The following is a 17,937-nucleotide window of genomic DNA, read 5'->3' on the forward strand; positions in this document are numbered from 1 at the left end:
GGCCTGGCTTTTAACAGTGGTAGCAGATGAATGCAGTTGTCGAGTTCTTCTTGGAGCCCTGGGAATCAGACCTGGGATCTGTTCTCTTGGTTTTTTAAATTGTGTGGGAAATGTTGCTTTCACTTTTCAAGAAAAATTCCATTGTTGTAAAAGATTATGTAGCTTGAGGGATATAGTAAGTTTCTCCCAAGTAGATGCTTGTATGATTACGTTTTAAATACTGAATGTGAAGCATCTATTCAAAAATATTTTTGACACGTATTTAAGGATTGTAAAACAATACTTATATTTATGAGCGTGATAAATGGGTATGCATATAGTCAGTAAAGGGATTAAACCCACTAGTAACCGGTGATTCTTTTCCTACTGTTAAATTAGGATGAAAATATATTATTTGCTTTGTTTGATTGCTTGCTTTGTTACTTGTAACTGATTTCTTTAGTACAGAACCTGCCAAGGCCATCAAAGCTATCGATGGGAAGTCAGTCCATCAGATTTGTTCTGGGCAAGTGGTACTTAGTCTCAGCACTGCTGTGAAGGAGTTGGTAGAAAATAGTGTGGATGCTGGTGCCACTAATATTGGTAAGTTTAGGAAAGTTTTAAGCCGCAAGCTTATGCTTTTCTATTTAAGAAACGTTTGTTATGATAATAATACAATTTAGTGTTGGTATGCCAATAAATTATTACTTTAATGTTAGCAATTATGATGTCCCTAGTACTTGACTAGGTGGCAAAAATACTAATAGCTGTTAACTTTCATTCTGTTTTTACTGTGAACCAGGCAGGTACTGTGCTAAGAATTACACATAGGTGGGGTGGTGCATGCCTATAATCCCAGCACTGTGGAGGCTGAGAGGCAAGAGGATTGCTGGGAGTTCAGGGCTAGCCTGGACTGTATAGTGAGTCCCTGTCTCAAAAAAAGAACAGAAGAACTACACGTAGAATATTTCATGTAATGTGCAGAATAGCTGTAAGTTGGGGTTATCACCCTTATGCTAATTAGGAAATTAAGGCATGAGGAATTTACTCTGAGGTTATAAAGCTAGTAAAATAGCATGTAGGAAGGCTGATTCCAGAGCCTGTTTGAAAGAAAAATTTTAAAATACTATTTAATTTGGGTTAATAAATAGCCCCAATGACTTAAAATATATAAAATCACAGCAGTACATTTAAGTAAAAGTATAGTCATGACTCCTGTTGTATGTGTCATTATAAAAGTGTTTTGTTATTTTTTAACCATCGATCAGTCTTTGAGAAGTAAGTATTTTAAATTTTTTAGATCTAAGGCTTAAAGACTATGGGGTGGAACTCATTGAAGTTTCAGACAATGGATGTGGGGTAGAAGAAGAAAACTTTGAAGGCTTAGGTAAGTTGAATTTTTCTAATCCTATTAAACATAACTGGGCCGAATAACACTGTCTTAGGTAATACAAAAGCAGCTGTTTAAAGCCAGCTACTTGGTAGGTATTGTGTATATTGGTTAGTGTCACGTGAGTCATGTTGGGCCTTACTTTACACTCTCTTTCAGCTTTGAAACATCACACTTCTAAGATTCAAGAGTTTGCTGACCTCACTCAGGTTGAAACTTTTGGCTTTCGGGGAGAAGCTCTGAGCTCACTCTGTGCACTGAGGTGATAACAATATTTTTATCCATTAACTTGACTCCTTTCCCTTGTATTCCATCCAGGCGGCAAGCCTATTGATTGGTGCCACCCACACCCAGGTTGGGACTTTCCTCTTCAGTAAAACCATTCAGCTCCCCCCAGAACTATGCTACACAGTTAGGATACCCGATCCATATATCACACACCCTTAATCTATATTCACAGGCCCTGCATCCAGCCACCTGCAGAAGCCCCACTTAGAAGGCCCCACATGAGGCCACGTAGGGGGGGACCTCTAGATACAAGTTATAACACTTTATGTTTTTGGTTTTTTCTGCAGTACTGGGGATTTAACCTAGGGCCTCAAGCAAGTGAGGCAAGTGCTCTACCACTGAGCTGCACACCCCAACCATAATTATTTGTGAATAAATTTTGAGATTGTTTGCTGTCTTACAATATAACCTTAAAAATTAAAGCTTTTATCAAAGCAGAGCATTTATAGAATTAATTTCTATCTCATTAGTTTTTAGGTGCCAAACCTTAGATTTTAGGATGACTCCTTACCCATTTAAACTCACTTGATTATATCAGGGGGATTGATACCATTTAAAGAATTTTGAGAGAAAGAAAAATGGGGAAAGAGTGTTCTGTGTCCAAGCCTGTCTAACGAGACAGCCATGCCTGCATTCTCTTACAGTGATGTAACCATTTCTACATGCCACACATCTGCAAAGGTTGGAACTCGCCTTGTATTTGATCACAATGGGAAAATTGTTCAGAAAATCCCCTGTCCACGACCCAAAGGGACAACAGTCAGTGTACAGCAGTTATTTTATACATTACCTGTGCGACACAAGGAATTTCAAAGAAATATTAAAAAGGTGGGCTATATTTACAGTCTCTGTCTTTACAAGCATCCATTGTGTTGCATACATGAATAAAAGTTTTCTTAAAGATGTTACTCTTGGGCTGGGGATTTAGCTCAGCGGCACTGCGCCTGCCTGGCAAGCGCAAGGTCGTGAGTTCGATTCCCGGTACCAAAAAAAAAAAAAAAAGATGTTACTCTTCAGTTGATTCTGTTCCTTTGATTTTCTCTTTAAAGGAGTGTTTTGTTTGCTTCTTCCCATCAAGACTGACTTATGGTGATTTATCTTTTTGTTTTGTGTTTTTTTTTTTTTTTTGAGAGTCCAATTAGATAGTTCAGGCTGGCTTTGAATTTACTATGTAGCCTGGGCTTGTCTTGAAATTACAGCAGTCCTCCTGCCTCAGCCTCCCAAGGGTTATTATATGTATTCTGTGTTTGTGTGTGTGTGTGTGTGTGTGTAGCTAGAAATTAAACACAGGGCCTTCTCCCTGCTAGGCACACATTGTACTACAGAGCTACATCTCCAGTTCTTTTTTTTTTTAATTTTTATTTTGAGATAGAGTTGATAAACTACCCAGGCTGGCCTCAGACATGGGATCCTCCTGCCTCAGCCTCCTGAATAACTGGGATTATAGGCATGTACAAATTATAGCTTGTACAAATACCTTTTTATAATCCAAAAAGTTGCTTAAGCATATGCAGCTAAAATCTTTTTTTTAATTTGTAAAGCAATCTGTACTAATTTTAACTTGATTGTATTTTGCAAAAATAGAGAAAATAATATATTTTTGCATCTTAGGACAAAAAATCAAAGCCTCAGAAAGATAGCTTGCCAGCAATGGCCATTAATAGCAGTTTGTCTTTTTAGATACTTTTCAATTTTATATGGTTATAAAAATTTCAAGATAAAACCAGGCGTGGTGGTGCACACCTGTAATCCCAGCACTTGGGAGGCTAAAGCAGGAGGATCATTGAGAGTTCGAGGCCAGCCTGAACTGCATAGCCAAACCCTGTCTCAAAAAAAAGACCAAAAAAAAAAAAAATTAACATAAATACATCAATTAATATAATGAAGGCAAGAAGTATAGAATGTGTAGTGTTGAACTGACATAAAATTGTATGTGTTAGTTGAAACTGTCTCTCTCTACTCTCTTAAGTTTGGTTTATGTCCTTTGGACTATATATAGGCCTGTGTACATGTAGTGTTTATATAGATGTTTCTGAAATCATTAGGATCATATATACCCTGTGTGTGGCTGACTTTTCATTTAGATATTGTAATTATCTTCTTTGGTCAGTGTGCCTTGTCTTACTCTTTGTCATTCCTCCATGACACAGATATAATATAATTTAGTTAGCTCTTTGCTGATGGTTGCTTAGCTTGTTTCTGATTTTTCACAGTTACAGATTATTTCAGTGAACATTTTTTGTAGTATACCTTTGTATGTTTGTCTTTCTACAAGGATAAATATCTTAAAAAAAAAAAAAAAGAAAAGAAAAAATTTCTAGGGCAGAGATTACATGGTCAAAAGGAATATCCTTTTTGATGCTTACCTCAGGGACAGGTGAGAGGACAGCGACCAGGAACCAAGGCCTGAGCTGCTTTTCACAGCACATAGAGGGATACTTCTTCATAGTTTATCTTGTCATATTTTGTTCCCTTATTTTCAAAATGATACAAGAATCTTGAATTGTATCTTGTAACTTGGACCATGTAATCTCTGAAAAATTAATGTTGAGTCTTGTGTTTGTCTTTTTAAACAGGAGTATGCCAAAATGGTGCAGGTCTTACATGCGTACTGTATCATTTCAGCAGGCGTCCGTGTAAGTTGTACCAATCAGCTCGGCCAAGGAAAGCGGCAGCCTGTGGTGTGCACAAGTGGCAGCACCAGCCTGAAGGAGAACATTGGCTCTGTGTTTGGGCAGAAGCAGGTAGTGGTGGCCAGTTACTGAAAATACTTTATTGTTCTGAGTATGACAGGTTTCATTGTCCTTTCCAGTAGAGTAAAAATAAGTGCAAGAACTGGTTTTTTTAAAAGCACCTGTCACAGAGTTAATAGTTGAGGGCTGCATCCTGAAGTTTCTCACTAAACAAAACAAAGTAGGGTGGGCATTGTGTTGATTATGAGCAAGAAGAGCACATGTGTTTGTTTTATCTTTGATGGTACAGCAAGACAGTTGTCAAGATGCTTTGATGAATTTCTTTGTACTTTTAAAGTGGGTAGCATAATGGGGAAGAAAACGCATCTTCCCTGAAGGTTGCTGTGTTCTGTGTGTATTAGGAAATAACCGTGGCTCTTGGTTTCTTTCAGGTGCAAAGCCTTATTCCTTTCATTCAGCTGCCCCCTAGTGACTCTGTCTGTGAAGAGTACAGCCTGAGCTGTTCCGATGCGCTGCATAATCTGTTTCAGTAAGTAGGTTGCTGCCAAGAGAAGACAACCAGTGGCTGTTGTCTTTTTTTTTTTGAAATAGTGATTTTAACACTTACTGTTTTTATATCCTTGTAAAACGGGGCATGCGCTCTGCTCAGAAAGAGTTGATTTATATGAAAGACTGAGTTACTTAATTCAAACAAAATTCTGGCTAACTAGTGCACTTCAGAGGGGTTTCTGCTGAATTAGTCTTTGTTGAGGCTGTTCATAACGTTAGAATAACTTTTATTTATCTACAGTGTTTGGCTTTTTGCAGACTTGGTGAAGGTAGTCCAGCATCCTTGTTTTTAGGCACTGCACAAAAAAATAAGTCTTCCTGAACAGAACTAGTCCTATGAAGATCCACGTCCCTTACTTTTTCTTTATCTACTTTTGGCTCATGTGTAAAATTACAAAGAAGGATATAATTTCTTTCTTTCTTTCTTTATTTTTCCCAGTACTAGGAATCGAACTCACGACCTTGCGCTTGCCAGGCAAGTGCTGTGCCGCTGAGCTAAAATCCCCAGACCCTCTTTATGTTAAAGTTATGAAAATGTAAGCATCCCTGGGGTGGATCTCACATAGAACAAGCATGTCACCAGCACCTTCGTAGATGTAAGTTTGCTGACTGAAGACAGAATTTGTATACGAGTGGTTAGACTCCATTGGCAAGTCAGTTGGCACAGCACCAAAGTCTCGCAAGTATGTCGGTTGTGAGACCCAGTCCTGACGTGGAGACAAAGGTTGAATGGGGAAAGTGAAAGGAGTGCTCGGCCAAGTCCATTGTGAGCCTGTTGCATTGCCTGTGAGGGAGTTTTGACTACATAAGCTTTGGGGCGTTCAGAACGCCTGGGCTCTCTGTGTAATTAATCAGGATGGAGCCAGATGCAGTGGAACAGAACCAGGAATATTCACCAGCACATGAGCAGGTGTTTTTAGTTGATTTTAAAACTGTGCCTGCCCTGTGCTCAGTGTTCTAATCCTGTGCACTCTGGAACAGTATCTCAGGCTTCATCTCACCTGGCACGCACGGTGTTGGGAGAAGCGCAACAGACAGACAGTTTTTCTTCATCAATCGGCGTCCTTGTGACCCAGCAAAGGTACTTACATGTTTTGTATTTATGTTAATGTCTTCAAGTTTTTATTTCTGAATTATTTCATGACTTTCTTATGCAGGCAATTTACACAGATCATGGGACTGACTCAGAAACATGGCTTTAAAATCGTTTTAGGCATTTAAGGAAGTCTACGATATGGTTCTTTCAGTTGTGTGTGTATCCATGTACATATATATGTGCATATATCCATAAATATATTAAGTACATATTAATTACCAGTGTATTCATTATCATAGAAACTATTACTGATAAAAGGAAAGGTTTCAAAACATTTGCTCTCATGTAGACTTTTCAATATAGATTGACCACATGCATATATTTCTGTATTTTCTTTTCCTTTTCTCCATTTTCCAGAAAAATAGCAGCCTGGATGATCTCTGTCTCAGACTAAAAACTGATCATCTTGATATAGTTACATACATGGGTTTTAAGTGGTTCAATTTTGCCTTTTACATCTTTAGCTTGTTACATCCTTAGCCTTTTATATCTTTAGCTTGTTACTTTAGAAAAGTAACATTTTCCTGTGTTACTTTTATCAGAAGAAGGAAGGAAAGGTAGGAGGGAGTGGGGTGTAAGGGAGGGTACTAGGGGGATGGATATGATAAAAATGTTATATACATATATGAAAATGTCAGATTCAAACTCAGTATTTTGTAAAATTAATAGGCGCTAATAAAAATACATTTTTAAAAATGTACTTATAGCTACCAAATGTGATTTGGCCTCTTAAAGTTTACAACCTGTATTGTAATTAGTGTGATTTTTATGGTTTACTTCTAATGCCATTTAATCTCATTATAATGTCATGAAATATGTTTCTAAGTACATTAAATGTGCTTTCTGAACATTTAAACTGTACCTGCATTTTTCTAAAATTTCACGAAGAGCATTTTTAGATTGGAAAAAGATTCAATTTTAGGAGTCTGTGTTTAAAAAGGGTCACTGTTAGAGACATGAGGAAACTTCGAGTAATGGGTATGTATTTGATGATGGGATAGTGGTGTGGCTGTGTATGTGTGTAGTTGTCAAATTGTACATTGCAAATATGTGCAGTTTACCGTGAGGCTATGTTAAGTAAAATATATCAGACACACAAGTGGATCTCTTCTCTTACGTGAGAAACTCATAGAATAAAGAGCAAAGGAAAAGATAATAAACAGCATATTTTGATTGTAAAGCTAGGTCTTTTGTAAGTGGGAAGGGAACTATAGATGAAGAGAAGAGGAATAAAAAGAACTAAGATGTGTTATGTACTTGTATCTCTCCCTAAATGGATGTAATCATTATGTATTCAAACATATACTAATAAAATAGTGCAGCTTATTGCATATAAATCATAGTTTACTAAAGCTGTACAAGTTTAATAAAATTTGATCCATTTGGTGATAGGTTAGAACAGCATGTTGTTAGAAAAGTGAGAGAAGGGAGTATTTATTCTTTGCTCATCATTGTTTCTTGGACAGGTCTCCAGACTTGTGAATGAGGTCTACCATATGTATAATCGACATCAATATCCTTTTGTTGTTCTTAACATTTCTGTTGATTCAGGTAAGTTCCACTGAGAATAAGTATGTTTATACTGTATAGGTGTCCTTTTTCTGATTGCTGAAATTCTGATTTATCATCATCTTTCTCTAGACTCTAAGAAATGTATACGTACTTACCTTAAGATATACACACCACACCCAGCCTTTGAGATGTGGAAATAATTTGATATCTTTCTCTTTATTGTTAAATGTGAACATTTTCTTTTCCACGTCATTAAGAAACATGACCTTAATACCTATATTATATTCCAGTGGTCCAGTCCATGATTACACTTTGATTTTTAAAATATTTTTAAAAATAAAATAAAATAAAATCTTTTTTGTGGTGCAAGGGGTCAAACCTGAGGCCTGGTACATGTTAGACAAGTGCTGTACCACTGAGCTCCATCCCCAGCCCACTAATTCATTTGGTTTTTGATACTTGTTTTGGGGTTTTGGAAATTACAAATACTGTCTTTGTAATTAAATCATTGTCTATATCTTTAAAGTAAATTCCTTATGGTGGAATTATCAGGTCAGTGAATTTGATAATTCTAAGGCTTTTTCTGTATTGTGTTCTCCTCATATTGTACCAGTTCACACATTTACCAAAAGTGTACTAGCTATCATTTTTTTAAACTAAATTCAGTAGAGGATAAAATACTTCGATTTGCATTTTTTTCTCTTATAAATTTTCATGTGTTTTTCTTTTACAGTGTACCCATTCAACTTTTTCTTTTTTTTTTTTTTGAGACAAGGTCTTGCCCTGTAGTTTAGGCTGGCCTTGAACTCCTGGCAATACTGCCTCAGCCTCCCAAGTGCTAGGTTTACAGGCAGGTGCTACCACACTCAGTACAGTGTACCCATTCAAATCCTTACATATGTTGTCTGTTTATAAAACAGTTCATGTTTTCCTTATTTATTTGAAAAAGCTAATTTCATTTAAAAATTTTACTCATTAATTCAGTGTGGTACTAGGGAAGAACCTAGGGCCTTTGCAGTGAGTCATATCCTTACCCTTTTTTAGTTTGAGAAGTGTCTTGCTAAGATGCCTAGGCTGGGCTTGAACCTGCGATTCTTTTGCCTTACCCTTCCAGAGTGCTGACATTATAGACATGGGCTGCCACACCTGGTGTTAATTTTATAATCTATGAATATTAATCTGAACACTCTAGTGCTTTTAATAGTGTTTTAAATAAGAATAAGTGAATGAAATAGTAGATGGGTAAATTTCTATTGTTAAAGGTGAATTTATTGTTTGGTTTTTTTTTTTGTTTTTTTTTTTTGGTTCTTTTTGGTTTATTTTTCCAGTACTGGGAATTGAACTCATGACCTTGCGCTTGCCAGGCAGGCGCTGTGCCGCTGAGCTAAATCCCCAGACCCTTGTTAAAAGTGAATTTAAACAATGTGTATTCTTTTTCTCCTTAGAATGTGTTGATATCAATGTTACTCCAGATAAAAGGCAAATTTTACTACAAGAAGAGAAGCTTTTGTTGGCTATTTTAAAGACCTCTTTGATAGGAATGTTTGATCGTGATGTAAACAAACTTAGTGTCAATCAGCAGCCACTGCTGGATATTGAAGGTAAGAAAGATGCAGTGATGTAACAGTTTCTAAAACTTTTAGCTACTGTGATGCCCTTTCTCTCTCCAAGGTAATTTTTGTTTGGTTTGGTTTGGTTTGTCTTTTTGAAGCAGGGTCTCATTATGCAGTTTAGGCTGGCCTTGAGCTCACTTTGTAACCTAGCCTGGCCTAGAACTTGCAGGAATCCTCCTGCCTCAGCCTCCCAAGTGCTGAGATGACAGGCGTGCACCACCACTCCTGGCTGGTAATTTTTTTTGACATGAAACGAAATTTCTTTTAGAAAAGATATGTCACATTAGAAAGTATATAGCTGCAGATTTAAGGTAATCTGTTTAGAAAGAGATACAAATGACCACATTTTACATACACAGTGCTATTTAATGATGTGTTTCTTAGGCTGTAATGGCCACTCAGGTTTTTCTAATTGTAAACAGATGACATAATATAAGATAGATAATGAGCAAAAGTTTATGGTGGCTGTGCATTCTTAACTTTCTTGTTGTTGCCTTTACCATGTATTTTGCATTACATTCTTAATGGTAACCCTGGAGGTTGCACTTAGTATAGCAATTTAATTCAGGTTAATAGCAACTTCATTTCAGCAGTATGTAAAACCTTGCTACTGTATAGCTTCTCCCATTTTTTGAGAAGAAGTCTTGTTATGTAGTTTAGGGTGTCCTTGAACTCACTATGTAGCTCAGGCTGGCCTCAAACTTGTGATCCTTCTGCCTCAGCCTCCCGGGTGCTGGGAGTATAGCCATATGTGATGAGTCAGTTCTTGCTCTTTGAAAATTTTCTTTTTGTCCTTCTTCAGTTTGATCATGATGCATGTAGGTGTGGATAGATCTCTGAGTTTATCTTAGAATTTGTTGAGTTTCTTAGATGTGTAGATTCCTGCCTCATCAAATATAGGAAGTTTTTGGCCATTATTTCTTTAAGTAATCTTTCTACCCCTTTGTCTTCCTCCTTTCCTGAGACACCCAGTGTGGGTGTGATGGTACCCGGCGGATCTCTGCCTTAGTTCATTTTTCCTTATTCTTTTTTTTTCTGTGCTTTTGACTGGATATCCCATTAGCCCATCTTCAAGTTTGCTGTTCTTCTGCCTCGTGAGATCTGCTCCTGAGCCTTTTACATACACAATCTCCAGAAATTCTTTTTTATGATTTCTATATATGGAGTTCTTATTTGGCAGGACATTATTTATGTTTTCCCTTAGTTTTTGTCTTAGTCCCTTTCTCTCTGCTGAGACACAATACCTGACACCTACAGCCTAAAGGAGAGGTTTATTTTGGCTCACAGTACGTAGTGGTTTCACCCATAGTCTGCAAACTCCAGGACCGAGGTGGCCTGAAAGTGCCTGAGTAGAGGGAAACTGCTTACATCAAGGCAGCCAGGAGACAGGGCCAAGGGAGGAGCTGGGAAAGGAGATAAACCCTTCCAGGTCATTCCCACAGTGACCTGCCTCTTCTGACCAGACCGTACTTCCTAACAGTCAGCCAGCTGTAACATCCTCATAAAGCAGTCACCCCTCAGAAGCTCCTTCTATGAGTACGTGAGGTTCTTGGGAGACATCTAGATATAACAGTTACTTAAATGTGGTTTCCTTTAGCACTTTGAACACATTTGAAATAGGTGGTTTAAAATCTTTGTCTAAGCTAGCGTGGTGGCACAAGTCTGTAATCCCAGCACTCAAGAGGCTGAGGCAGGAAGATTGCTGCAAGTTCGAGGCAAGACTGGGCTACGTAGCAAGATCAGGGCCAGTCTGAACTACAGCTTGACCCTGCCTCAAAAAAATAAATAAAAGTAGCCGGGGAGATAGCTCAGTACCGCAGTGCCTGAGTTGGATTCCTGGTACCAAATAAATAAATGAATGAATGAATGATTAAAAAAAAAAAATCTTTGTCTAGTCTGTCATGATCTAGCACACCTGTGGATGCTGCTCAGGAGGATGAGGCAGGAAGATCACAAACTTGAAGCCAGTTTGGGCAGCTTATCAAGACTATCTCCAAAAACAAAAAAGACTGGGACTGCAGCTTAGCAATAGTGTACCCTGGTTTCCATCCTTAGGTAGAGGGAGGGGATGACTGTTTGACTAATTAGGTCAAGGGTAGTTTATATTGGCCACTTTTTTCATGTGTATGAACCATATTTCTTTCTTTGCATGTCTCTTTTTTTTGTAATGGTGGAAAACTACACATTTGAATATTAGGCTGTGGCAATTATGGAAGTCACATTCCCCTTCTGAGGGTTTGTTGTTGCTGTTTGTTGTTTATTGATTGACTTTTTTGAGAAAGACCTCTGCACAGCCTCTGTTTCTTGTCATATATGGCCACTGAAGTCCCCATTCCAGTAGCGTATTGGTTGGCTCATTATTGGGCAGGGAGGCACTGTATGTGCCATTGGAACACACCTTCAGCACTTGGCCAGCAGGTTCACAGCTCTGCTTTAGTTTCACTTCCTGTTTGTGCTGAGTATCAGGGTCAGCCACAGTCAGCGTTCAGGGCCTTCTCAGGTCTTTCCTAGGCAGGCAAAGGGCCTTGTAGATTTCCAGGTTGATATTGGAGCTTTTCCAAGTCCCTGGGAAGCTTTTATGGTTAGTCTATTTTATGCTCAACTCCTATACAGTCAGAGACAGTGAAGGTAAAAAAACAATTGCCTTGAGTAGATTTTATAGGGTGCCCTCAAGGAGGGAGCTTTCTACAGTGGGTGAACTCCAGTCAGGACAAATTTGGGCAGCCTTGCGGGTGGATGCTAAGAAACCACCAGACAGAGCAAATGGGGTGTGAGGATGTGAGGTTTCCATAAACTCCAGTTCCATCCTGTTCTGTGGTGGCTGCCAGACTGGGAGTTAGTTTTACTTTGATCTTGGTTGTCCCTTCTGCCCCTGTACTGGGAAGTTAACCAAGGACCTTTCCCCTGAGCTACATCCTCAACCCTTTTTTGTATTTTGAGACTAAGTCTCCTAGGCTGGACTCAAACTTGCAATCCTCCTGCCTAGGTCTTCCAGAGTATGGGGATTATAGGTGTGCGTATAGGCATGCATGCAGTTAAAACCATTCCCAACTTGTGTTGTTTTTTAAGGATAGGACAGGGCTGGAAAGGAGGGACTGAGACTAGGCCAACTCAGAAGGCCACAAAGCTTGCTGTTCTTTTTAATTTTGGGTGTTTTGTTTTATTGTGACAGGATCTCACTATGTAGTTTAGGCTGACCTTGAATTTACCATGTAGCCCAGCACTTGAACTCATGGCAGTCCTCTTGCCTCAGCCTCCCGAGTGCTGGGATTACAGGTGTATGCCACCAAAAGCTTGCTTTTCTTAGGAAGAGTTACAATTTCTCCTGAATAAACACTTCCCAGTTGCTGCAACCCTTTTGTTAATTTCTAACGTTCTGAAAAAGTTAATTCTGACAATTTTTGCTGGTTTTTTCATTCCGTGTATGAAGGAGGGAGTTTTTGGAGGCTCTCATTCTGCCATTTTCCTTGGTGTCACCCCTGTACTGAGTGTCATGTTGAGAGTTGGCACAGATGGTGCGACATCTGTAATGATGTGCACAATCATTACTTTATTCTCTGCTCATATGTTCTCAGCTATTTGTTGAAGTAGCAAGTTGTGTTTTTATTCATTCAAACCAAGTGCATCTATGTGACCTGAGAGGGGCATGCACAGCTGAGCCCTAGAAGACACAGTTGGTGTTGGCCCTCTGGCAGCCAGACAGTGCCTTCATGAAGATCATTAGCCAGGCTGCCCCCAGTCTGTGTGTCAGGATGTGGACAGATGGAAGTGGGAGCACGTCATTGTGTCGTTGGTGAGCTGTGGTGTCTCTGGGCTCTGCAGGACCCAACTGGAGAGGCTGCCCCCAGCAGAAACAAGTTGTGCAGAAAAACTATAGTGTGAAACTCAGTTAAATCTGCCTATCTTTTAGCCATTTTATTGACTCGGAGCGACCACATAGAAACACACATACCGTGGTGTATGGCCTAGAAATATCGTAGTGCTGAAATCAGAAAACAGCTCCCACAGGACTGCCCTTGTGCCCCTTTTTCCTCCACCAACCTCCAGTGGTACCCACTTTGCTGACTTCTAATAACCTAGTCTTTAATTGGAAGTCATTCAGTCTTATGAGTTGTTTGTGGAATCAATTCAAATCACATGTGGCCATTTGCTCATTCATTCATTCATTCTTGTGCCTGTACAGTATTCCACTGTCTCAGTGTCTTTGTGGGTACTTGGGTTGTTTCCAGCTTTGGCTACCATGGAGAAGGCTGTCCCAAGCAGCCTCAGGCACAGCTTCTGGTGAGCAGAGGTGGGCATTTCTGAGTGGAGCAGCAAACCCCAGGTGACAGGTGTGCCCACAATTAGGGTCAGGACATGCCTGTAGGGAGATTTACAAAGTGGTTATACCAGTTTTACTACCATTGTTTAAGATTTCCACTTGATCCTCATCCTTGCTAACATTTGTTGTTTTCAAAATTTGACCCATTCTGAGGAATATATTACCACACCATACTGTGGTTTTATTTTGTGTTCCCTTTATGATTAACTTTGGACCTGTTCATATGGTTAGCCATTTGGACCTTTTCTTGTCCCACTGCAGCGCAGTCCCTGACCCTGTTTTCCATTCCTGTTTGATTAGGTAACTTAATAAAGATGCAGGTGGCAGAAATGGAAAAGCCTCTGCTGGAAAAGCAGGCCAGTTCCTCTTCACCAAGGACTCGAGGGGAGGAAAAAAGGGTCGTGTCCGTTTTCAGGCTCCGAGAGGCCTTTTCTCTTCGTCAAAACGCAGAGATCAAGTCTCAGGGCCTGGACCCTGCAGATCCAAGATGGAATTCTCCGAGACAGGAAGGAGGCACACCATCCCTTGGCGCCTCAGATCCCATCTCTGGCTGGGGCTTTCAGGACCCTCAGGAAGAGGTGACAAGTCCCAAGAAGGGCCCTGGTGACTCTGTGGACAGAACAGAAACAGATAAGGACTCGGGGCATAGCAGTACCCCAGCTGGCTCTGAGGAAGGGTTCAGCACCCCAGAAGCCAGAAGTCACTGTAGCAGTGACCACGCAGTGAGCTCCCCGGAAGACAGATTTCCACAGGACAGTGTGGACTCTCGGGAGCAACTGCTCGAAACCGACCGGCACTCTTCTGACATGAAATGTCATTTGGACCAAGAAGATGTTGGATATGAATTTAGAGCTTTGCCTCTGCAGACTGCTCTCCCATCCTCAAACATCAAGCGTTTTAAAAAGGAAGAAATTCCTTCAGCTGCTGACATTCCTCACAAGTTGGTTAATACTCAGAACATGTCAGAGACTCAGGTTGATGTAGCTATTAAAATTAGTAAGAAAATAGTGCCCCTTACCTTTTCTATGAGTTCTTTAGCTAAACGAATAAATCACTTGCATCACCAAAAACAACAGAACGAAGGTGAACAGAATTACAGGAAATTTAGGGCAAAGATTTGCCCTGGAGAAAACCAAGCAGCAGAAGATGAGCTAAGGAAAGAGATCAGGTAAAGTTTGTTCGGCATGATCTTTTGGTCACACCTGTGATTGGTTATTTAGAGTGAACCAGAGGCTGATCCTTAAAAACTCGGCCTTAGGTGTTTTGTTATTGTTTTGTGGTGCTGAGGATTGAACCCAGGGCCTTCACTCCGAACTACATCCCCAGCCCTTTATTTTTTATTTTAAGACAGTCTCACTAAGTTTCCTTGGCTGGGCTGGAACTTGTGATCCTGCCTCAGCCTCCCAGAGTGCAGGGCTGACAGGCGTGTGCCACCACCCCAGCGCTCTTGGTGTCTTTGCCTGTCTTCCTTCACCCTCCACTTAGATGGCATCTCCTGTCTGGTTTGGGGCTTGGGTTTCAGTGTGGCCTTTCTGCACTAGAATGGATCACCAGGATTTCCCTCCCTTTCAGGACAGGCCTATGCGGGAGGGGCCTTCCCTGCTGCACAGACCCACCCCTTCCTGAAGGACTTGCCAGCCTCTCTCTCCCTCCTTGTTGCTCCCCTCCTCAGATGCTAATGTTAGGATTGGTTTCGACTCCACAGATTGGTTGTTAGCTTTGCCAGCGCATCCTTGGCTGTGCTTTTTCTCTGCCTCTCACGTTTGTGACTCTTTTTTACCATATTCTTCTGCTTGGAAACATTCAAGATTTTTTGTCCTTAGATTTTCAAATTAAGCATGGGCTTTTTTTTTTTTTTTTTTTTTGGTACTGGGAATTGAACTCGGGACCTTGCTTTTGACAAGCAGGTGCTTGTGCTGATGAGCTGTGTCCCTGGCCCAAGCATGGGCTTCTTGACCCCAGTTTTTTCGCTTTCTGAAAGTTTTCGGCCCACAGTGACTTCCAGGCATTGAATTTGTGGCAAATTTGGTAGACATCACCATTTCCCATTTTTCACCTTAATGTACAGAGAACTAGGGGTGGCACGTGCCTGTCATCCCTGTATTTTAGGAGGCTGTGGCAGGAGGATCACAAATTCTAGCATAGCCAAAACAAGTTAGTGAGAGGTCAAGTAAACCAAGCTATAAAGTTTTGTTTCTTTTCCGTTGTTTATTTCAGCCATATACTGGTCGCTTTGTTTCATTACTGGGATTGACCCCAGAGCCTTCACGTTGAGCTGTATCTTCAGCCATTTTTATTTTTCTTTCCTTGAGACAGGGTCTTGGTAAGTCACTAAACTGTCCAGGGTAGGCCTGAGCTTGCAGTCCTCCTGCCTTATCCTCCCAGAATGCTGGGATTTCAGGTGTGTGCCACCATGCCTGGCACAGATACTTTTTTCTGTAGGAGACAGATCTACCAAGGACCGACAACATGCATCTTTAGGCCGGGACAGGTTCTTCCCAAAGGTCGTGCTGTTGGGCAGCCAGAGCAGATTCAGACGGTTCTGGAAGAGGTGGAGTCAGGACCAGGGGAGGTATCTCTCAGGCAGTGTCCAGTTTATTGGCTGGCACTTCTGCGTGCACCCATCTGCAACTGTGTGTTTCTCCTTCTGCACTGCTAGATTTGGAGGTGCACCAGAGTGTGCAGGGAGAACCTTACAAGACAAAGCAGAGCCTCCCTCCCGGCTTCTCAGTGCTCTTTTCTTTTCTCTCAAAGTGCAGTCAGCATGAGTAGCCCCTTATGTGCTGCAGTCCAGGCACCCTGCATCCATAGACTGTAGCCGCTCCTGCTCTGCCGGGGCTTGATATGTGGCCTCCACAGCGGGCCTATTCCATTATCCCTAGAGAAAGCAGCTACCCTGCACGTGTTGTTTTTTCATACTTCTTAGTTTAGTAGTTCGCCACCCTTTTATGGATTCATAACTAGTGTACATCTTCCTGTACACATCACTGGTGTGTTTTTGACTCTTGAGTGGACTGACTCATAAGGAAATGGTATCCAGAATGGTCCCAGGGGACAGATCCTCCAGGTGGGATTTACGGATTGCCTTGGTTGTGATGTGGGCATAAACTCAGTGCTGAACTCTGCCTCAGGGGATGGAGGGCTAGACCCTGTGGCATGCAGAGGGCCCACAGCTAGTCACACTGTCATCTGTGGGTGATTATGATGAGGCTGCGCCACCCCCTGCCCTGAGGCCCCAGTAGTGGCTGCAGGAGTGACGATCACCAGGTGGGCCGGTCTTCCTCCGTACACTGCAGCACTTTCAAAACAAAAGGGCGGACTCAGCTCCCTTCATTCCCTTCTCAGGCCCCTGCCTGAGAGCCTGTAAGTCCCATGGCACCACTCACAGCGTCATTGCTCTTAGCCACGGGGCTGACATTGAGGAAAAGCTGTTTTCACAAAATTTAATTGTGTAGATTGCAGGGTTACCATAACGATTTTCATGTGGAAGTTTTCGTGGTGTCCGTCTCTTGTCTACATTGACTCAAGTGTTTAAAGTACTCATATATTGGTGGGAATGTAAGCTTTTAAATTTCTATCCAAAGAAGTATATAATTCTACATCTAGGGATTGATCTCACAGAAACATTCCCACAAGTGAGCATGTTCTCTTGCAACCTGTGCACATTACTGAAATTGGAAACAGTGGAATGTCCTTCGGTAGAGAGTTTGTCAGGCAAATTGTGGTCCATCCATACAATGAATTCCCATAGGGCCGTTACAGAGAATGAGGTGCCTTATCTACTTTAGCTACAGGGCTGAGACTGGTAAAATTACGTGTAGAATCTCATCCTGCAATTGGCTGAATTATAATGCAACTGAACTCCTAGCCCAGTGGTGACAAACCTGTGACACACATGCCACAGCCCACTGTTTATATCACTGAAAGCTGTAAATGGTTCGCCATCGCTGTCCTAGCCTCTCTTGATATCTGCTATTAAGAAAGAAAAGAAGATAGCTAGAAAAAAAGCTTCCATCTGCTAAGAAAATACACACATAATCATGAACTGGATGTTGGTAGGGCTATTGCTGTGGTTTGAATCTGTAAGTCCCTGCAAAATTTATATGGTAGAACTTCACGTTCTCCCCGGCCTAAACCAACGGTGGTACATTCATGACTGTCTCACTGGCAGATGGCTTATATCTTCTGAGGGGACTGTCCCATACCACCTGATAAGACAGTCATGCATGTATCATCAGTGGTTCAGAGCCCGCTGGCAGTGAGACATACGAATTACAGCCCTGTTGCAAATGTGTTAATATCAAGGGTTAGGGCCTTTGCAGAAGTGTTGAAGAGGACTCGTCCCTAATGAGTGGGTTAAATTGAGTGAAGTGACCTGGTGCATTTGCTCTTCCACCTGTTGCCATGTGAGGACAATTGACAAGGCAGGTTCTTGGAAGCAAGGAGGGCAGCCCTCGCCAGATATCAAATCCATCAGTGCCTAATTCTTGGAATTC

General features: G+C 41.1%; 1 protein-coding gene across 2 annotated transcripts in view; it reads left to right on the forward strand.

Moving 5' to 3' along the window:
* Positions 1-17,937, forward strand: part of Pms2 (PMS1 homolog 2, mismatch repair system component) — a 28,609-nt gene that overhangs the window by 2,759 nt on the left and 7,913 nt on the right. The window contains exons 2-11 of one of the 2 annotated variants that reach the window (XM_013521160.1): positions 448-582; positions 1,280-1,366; positions 1,529-1,631; positions 2,302-2,485; positions 4,234-4,401; positions 4,782-4,879; positions 5,881-5,980; positions 7,462-7,546; positions 8,953-9,108; positions 13,742-14,609. In XM_013521160.1, coding sequence (XP_013376614.1) covers positions 448-582; positions 1,280-1,366; positions 1,529-1,631; positions 2,302-2,485; positions 4,234-4,401; positions 4,782-4,879; positions 5,881-5,980; positions 7,462-7,546; positions 8,953-9,108; positions 13,742-14,609 — 1,984 coding nt within the window. Of the gene's footprint in view, positions 1-442; positions 583-1,279; positions 1,367-1,528; positions 1,632-2,301; positions 2,486-4,233; positions 4,402-4,781; positions 4,880-5,880; positions 5,981-7,461; positions 7,547-8,952; positions 9,109-13,741; positions 14,610-17,937 lie in introns of both variants that reach the window. The other variant, XM_005397895.2, reaches the window with a different exon arrangement.

Source organism: Chinchilla lanigera, unplaced genomic scaffold, assembly GCF_000276665.1.
Source record: "Chinchilla lanigera isolate Chin_1 unplaced genomic scaffold, ChiLan1.0 scaffold00059, whole genome shotgun sequence".
Lineage (NCBI taxonomy): Eukaryota > Metazoa > Chordata > Mammalia > Rodentia > Chinchillidae > Chinchilla > Chinchilla lanigera.